General features: G+C 32.3%; 1 protein-coding gene across 1 annotated transcript; it reads left to right on the top strand.

Annotated features, from left to right (window-relative positions):
- Positions 1-313: 313 nt before the first annotated feature.
- LOC134246869 (uncharacterized) lies at positions 314-3,597 on the top strand. The gene is made up of 4 exons (XM_062729215.1): positions 314-366; positions 1,861-1,969; positions 2,512-2,643; positions 2,780-3,597. Exons 2-4 carry the CDS (start codon positions 1,879-1,881, stop codon positions 3,082-3,084), a joined length of 528 nt encoding a protein of 175 aa, XP_062585199.1. The 5' UTR covers positions 314-366; positions 1,861-1,878; the 3' UTR covers positions 3,085-3,597.
- The last annotated feature ends 3,780 nt before the right edge of the window (positions 3,598-7,377 follow it).

Genomic DNA, 7,377 nt, shown 5'->3' with positions numbered 1-7,377 from the left:
CACAAGATTATCGAATAAAGCAACGTTTAACATGCTATACCATTACGTCGTGTATTTATGTGATGTGCAACGGCAAGCTTTAATGTCCTTTTTTTTTCCTTCTGCATATATTTTCAACAATAAATGACTCAAATATAGATCGGATTTATTGATTGAAATATTCTATTGAAATACCATTTAAATACATTCAATACTGAACATATATTATGGTTTTAAGTTTTTTTTATTTAATTTCTCCCAGAGTTGAATATAACCCTTTGCTTTACACAGGATCTTTGATAAATTAACATGCCTTTCTTTTTATTTTAGTATGAGGCACTTGTACCCTCTCTGTTGAACAGTAAATCTGAACCTCTGAACACTACGGTAATAAACCCCATTTACAAAATCGACATTTATTCATTAGCAAAACTTTTTGAATGTTTATTATGATTATATTTATAGAGTATATGTGACTTACACCGTCCTCATTACATATATTTAATTAAAATTTCATCTACATGTATTATGATATAGGATAAATCGCATGAAGTACTTACATGTATGTTACAAAATAAGAATTAGGGTTACATATTCATTTAAACCCTAAGCATAAAATTCATAAGTACAGTTTGTTATTTCAGCAAAGATTTTCATGTATAAAAAATCGCCAATGCAGTGTGCTAAATGATCTGAAACTACATGTATATTGCAACTTTTTCCCTTTTGCTGTGTACAGTGAAAAAAAAAACATTGTTTCAGATGGTGCAATTAATTTCACATGAATTCAAGAAAAATTATTAAAAAAAAAAAAAAAAAAAAAAAAAAAAAAAAAATAGCTTGACTACATGTAACGAATGCATGCTGACGACGACGACCCCCCACCCCCACCCCCACCCCCTTAAAAAAATCAGTAGATAGATCCAATCATTTAACATTGACAGGAATGTGAATTAAACGACAAAAAAAATCAGATATGTTCTTTTGCCATATTAGATATTTGACATACTGTAAATCATGCTATTTTCGCTAGAATTTAATTATTGCTTCGGTAAACAATCTGCTCCCGAAAATTATATTCTGGCCATTATTTTATTTGTTAATGATATATTTAGCATGAAAATTTAATTCGCGAAAACAAAGTTCCGCTTATAAAAAAATATGATAAATAATATGTTGACGTTGTGACCGTTAGGGCGAGCGCAGATACTTATCCAGTTTTCATTTAGATTGAACTCGTCAAACCGCACGTGACATTCGGTGCCTATGACTATGGCGTCTTATGATGTCGTTTGCATGAACAGTGCTGATTTCAATCAGTTTATGACTATTTTTTTTCAATGAACAGATAAATTCATTAAATCAAGGCAAGTGTATTTTTCCTTTAATATTTGTCGTTATTCTCGCAAAACGTGGCTTTAGCGTTTGTGAACGAAGCGATCCATTGTGGGTCAAAATTACTGCGGCAAAAAAATTTATGGAATGAAAGTGCAGTAGTAATTTTCTCTTCGCCCAGGCGTTGTCGTTAGAGCTCGCAGTTACGAGCTTCGCTCGCTGCGCTCGCTATTATTTAGATTTTGTGATTGATTGAATGCTTTTATTTTACCTACAACCAGTCTGTTTTTTAAAAGCTGGATAAATTTCTTTTTCTTGCAACCTAGTTGTCTGCTAGGGTAGTACTCATAAACAGAAACAAAAATGAAGGGAAAAACACTGCATGGGCAGTTAAATCCAACAAATCATGCTGTTATATATTCCATTGTTTGCAATTACATATATTTCAATACTATGACTTTATCTCATAAAGAACTGTATACTAGAGATTCTGAAAACATATTATTTACTTTGTTGTTTGCAAAATAATTTACGAAATCTTTTCAGACTAAATATTCTCTAGAGATGAGTATCTTTTACGTCACTGTATGTGAGTCTGTAGCATGCATACAAGAGGACTATAAGAAACTCCCTTCGAAATTAAGAAACAGTCTACGTAAGTTAGCAATTTTTTAAAATGTAGCCGGACAATTTAATTTTTTTGTTAAAGATTTACAACTAACATAATCATATAAAAAGTGTTTTTATTTCTTGTTTGAACAAGAATATTTTTTTTTTTTCATTCATTTCACTTTTATTTCCCCAACTTTGCAAAAATAAATTTTACTCGAATGCATCAATTTGCAAAAGTCTATTTTGCATTTATAAGAAACAAATGTTTATTATTAGGCTATAGTTGCGTTTTTATAGATTGCAGTTTAGATTGAAGTTTTACGTTACGTCACGATCTAGATTGATAGTTGCGCTCAAGGTAAATATATGTAGAACACGCTCCAAACCGCAAGCTTTACGACTGGAGCTTTTTTCCAATTTCTGATTGGTTGCTCGGGCAACATACTATTTCCATGTCAATGTTGATAATATTAGTTGACCAATCACGTAAATTGTTTACGCTGGGTGCATCTGTCGAAAAAATCGTGGCGTTATGCAAAACTTCACACTTTACAGACATTAATAATATTCCATCCCTTCTTTTAGCTGACCTGATGGAAATTAAGATTGAGAGCATTTCTGTTTTGGTTCTTTGTGTGATTGGCTTCTTTTTCATGCTCTTGAACTTTGGAAATTCTTCTCGAGTCGTAACAGGGGGGATAAGTCTGCTTTTGGCCGGTAAGACAATGTCACAGCTTAGCTGGACGTCAATTCTAGTTATAAAGTAATACATACAAAAAATACATATAATATTGAGTACCTATTATCGAATTGAAGTTTTCTTATATCAAGTATTTAATTATCTTTTTTAAAGCTGTTGTAACAGTTGCATTTATTGTGGTTTACCGAATGGGCATGGCAAACGCAACCACAAGCAAAGTTGAAGCTGTCATCGATTCGATCTGGGATTATGATAGTATTTCGATGGACTTCCCTTACTCCCTCATCATTGCCACATTAAGTATTGGCACATCTTTCTGTGGCATTGTGCTTGGCCTCTGTGGAGTTTTGTACTCCAAAATTAGACGACAGCAAACCACAGGCGGTCGAGTGCAGAATCCGTTTACGATCTTCAATCCCAACAACTTTACAATTCTGCGAGAAAGTCAAATTACATAGATGCATCATCTGTACCCTTAAACATATCATGTACATGTACCAAGAACATCCTACTAGAAAATGTACGATGCTTTATCCAAAAGTAATGCCACATTGTCCATATCTTCTATGTTTGGCGTCATATAATATAAAATATACTAAGTAACATATCAAAATATGCACATGTAAAAAAAATCTAATTAACATTGACATTTTGGTTTAATAATGTTGAAATAATTCATTTTATAGCTGTTTCAAACATAAGACATACATGTATATAGGGGTGTCGCAGCGTCACAACTAAACGTCACGTATTGAAGAATATATTTTTGTAGGATGAAAGAGACAAACACATTAATATCTAAGAACGTGCCTTCTGTGCATATGTAATTGGCCATTCATTTAAAAGACAAAATTTACGTCATATTTAATGATAGTTAGAATAAAAATGACGGCATTGTTTTTTTTATCATAAACATTGTGTTTTACTCTGATGCATTGAACAAAGGACGTGTCAAAGTATTGGGGGGGGGGGTCGCAACAAGCTGTAATGCATTTTGCATTTTTACTTTAAAATGGGTAATGAGACAGTTTACTTTGATTATTCAGACTCACAGTGAAAAGAATATATAAAAGTCGTGTTTAAAGATGGTTTTTGGCGACTTTGGGAGGGTTTAATGGGCCATTGAATGATTAGCAAAGGACAGGAAGACCAAAAGATGAGAGGTCGGACGGAAACGTATAGGAATAACTGGTGTCTGATGTTATCAAAAGACATGAGTGTATCTGTTATAGAGGGGGATATGAAAACGTTGTCTCGTGCACTGTTCAAGGAATATTGAGTGACAGAGGACTTAATTATAAAAGGAGTGACTCAAATGAGTTTACGATGGAACATACCAAGAATTCTTTTAAAATAACAAATTTATGAACGTGTTTGTGAATCTCAAATATTTTTTTTCATTGGGACACGATTGAATGTTATTCTCTATTGGGAAGATGATGGCTCGGTTGGGGGTAATATTGAAACAAGCCATCAACTTCTCAGTAGAGAATAGTTTGAATGTATGACAACGTGTATCCATTAAATGACGTTATTGTTATTTAGAGGTGGCGACTACTAAAATCTCACTTTTTATATAAATGCGATCTTTATAAATGTATTAATCATGTTGAATTGAAAATTTTCAGGTTTGAATTGAAATAAATGTAGCTTTCATCATGCCATTTTGTATTTTGTATTTAGTAGCAATTTTATCGAAGTTGCATTAATTTTGATTGATTGATTGATTGTATCTATTGTTGAACGTCCCTCTCGAGAATTTTTCACTCATTTGGAGACGCAACCACATGCCGGTGGAGATTTTATCTTTAACTAGTACTTTTGGCCATTGAGCAGGGAGGGATCTTTTTCGTGCCAGCACCTACTGCGACATGTGGCCTCGGTTTATACGTTCTCATCCGAAGTCTCCATGTCCCACACTGGATTTGGAACCCGTGACGTAAGGATCAACTCCCTACTCCGCGACAGTTGAGTAGACACTCTAACCACTGCGCGAAGGTGAGCATGTTTGATTTGGAGAACAAATATTCCTGTACAATTGCGTTTTTTAAGATATATATTTCAGTTTTTTCATCTTTGAAATTTTAATTTTTTTCTTACTTTATTTTATTCATGATTTGCACGATACCCTGTATACTCAATTGACCTGGACCTAAGACATGTCGTAAGACATAACTCAAGATATGCCAAATTAGTTATAATCTACATGTACGAAGTTCTTAAGATATCTTACAGCTGTTTCACAAAAGAATCTTATCCTAAGTCATTTCTTAAGTTGTGCTATTGAGGCATATTTCTGGCCCCTACATGCAAGATAAGTTATGTTAACATGCAACATATTTATGTCAACATGCAATTTAAATTAATTCTATTGACATGCAAGTTACCAATCTTATAAGAAAATATAATTTAAATATGGTTAAATTTACTTTCTAACGCTTGTATCTGACATTGTGGTTGCAAGATGCAAAGTAATAATGTAGACATGCGACTTATTAAGTTCAATATGCAAGATAATTATGCCAACATGCGACTTATTTATGTCAACATACAAGATCATTATATTAACATGCAAGATATGTATGTTGATATGTAACTTATTATCTTGCATGTTCACATAAATATCTTTTATGTATAAAATGTAACTTGCATGTTTACATAAATAAGTCGCATGTTGACATGAATAAGTAGCATGTTAACATAATTATCTTGATGTTAACATAAATATCTTGCATCTTGCATCTACGATGTCAGTGACGAGTGTGAGAACGGAATTTTACTCATTTTAAAACCAGTTTCTCTTAAAAGATTAGTAACTTGCATGTCAACATAATTATCTTGCATGTTGACATAATTTTCTTGCAAGTTGACATAATTATCTTGCATGTTGACATAATTTTCTTGCATGTTAACATAATTTATCTTGCATGTAGGGGGCAGAAATATGCCACCATATATTGTGCCTTAAAGTGGCATATTACTACCCCCTACATGCAAGATAAATTATGTTAACATGCAACATAATTATGTACACATGCATCATATTTATGTCAACATGCAAGTTAGTTATGTTGACATGCAAGTTACCATTCTTATAAGAAAATATAATTTAAATATGGGTAAAATTACTTACTAACGTCTGTGTCTGACATTGTAAATGCAAGATGCAAGATAATTATGTAGACATGCGACTTATTAAGTTCAATATGCAAGATAATTATGCCAACATGCGACTTATTCATGTCAACATGCAAGATAATTATGTAAATGTGCGACTTATTTATGTCAACATGCAAGATAATGATGTTAACATGCATGATATGTAAGTTGATATGCAGCTTATTATCTTGCATGTTGACATACATATTATTGTATGTAAAAATATAATTCGCATGTTGACATAAATAAGTAACATGTTAACATAATTATCTTGCACGTAAACATAAATAACTTGCATTATATATATGTTAACATAATTTTCTTGCATGTTCACATAAATAAGCTGCATGTCTACATAATTAACTTGCATGTTGACATAAATATCTTGCATGTTTACATAATCATCTGGCATGTTAAAATAAGTTAATCGGTGTCATATAGTGAGACTTCCGCCATAGTGAGACTTCCCCCCGGAAGTCTGGCTATATAGTGAATCCCCCCCCCATAATGACCATAGTGAATCTACCCCCTTCGGTTTTCGGTTTGGATTTTATATACATTGACATAAATAAATATTTATTGTATGCTTTAGGGACCTTTTAACTTTTATAATTTTTATGAAGTATTTTTTAGGATTTGTATTTCATTTTGAAATTAAATTTAAGTGATATTAATGAAATTACATCACTATAAAATCAAATAAGATGGATTTGAGTTCTAATACACTTTAAATCAAATTCTGACTGTCATGCATATTTTAGGAAAGGCACCGGATGCATGGATTAACCCCCCTTTTTTTAATTTATGACCGGAAAAATTGCATGAAAATGTGTGCATCCCCTGCTCATCACACCCATACATCAATTCATACAATTATTTTTTTTTTCATTTTGGTCGTGTTTTAAAAATTATTTATTTAAAAATATCTAATTAAACTTTTATTAAAAAATACAAATCGATGGTAACGACATGAACTGTTATTTCCAACTTGTCTTATGCGAAGCTTTGGAGGATTTGATGTGTGTCTATGATAACCCCAAGACCACGAGCTTGCAGACTTTATTTTGGATCTGACCTTCGAAATTGAAAACAATAAAACATGTGAAGCCAGGCGATATTTACATTCCTGGAGCATACTTCCAATTTGTTGGAAGTTAGCATACTTCCAATTTGTTGGAAGTTTCCGGGCTTGATTTGGATTGATGGGCTTTGGAGATCATCTTGATGACCATCACCAGGCAGCGTCTACTGACTGAACATGAGCATCTCATGAAATAAAAATGCAAATAAAATAAAATGTTTGTTTAAAAAATGTTGTTGTTTTTTTAAATCAAATTTATTGTCTTTACATAAATATAAAATTTATTTTTTTATTTAAAAATATTCCATATCAAATTCATTATATTTGCGAAATATTCATAGGCTAGATCATCATGACAAAGTCAGGAGCGAGGGAGTATGAACGTACCTCCGCGATATTTGGTTCAAAATCCTACTTGTAAAGAGTTACTCCATCTTAATACTAGTTATCTAATTGATTAACTCGCAATAACACACACCGGACGAAGAAAATGAGAAAATGGAAAAAAAGG

The sequence above is a fragment of the Saccostrea cucullata genome, unplaced genomic scaffold (genome assembly GCF_032062105.1).
Source record: "Saccostrea cucullata isolate Sc308-1 unplaced genomic scaffold, CSIRO_AGI_Scuc_v1 ctg1881, whole genome shotgun sequence".
NCBI classification, from domain to species: Eukaryota; Metazoa; Mollusca; class Bivalvia; order Ostreida; family Ostreidae; genus Saccostrea; species Saccostrea cuccullata.
Note: the sequence above shows the minus strand (reverse complement) of the source record. Positions and strands in the feature narration are given on the sequence as shown.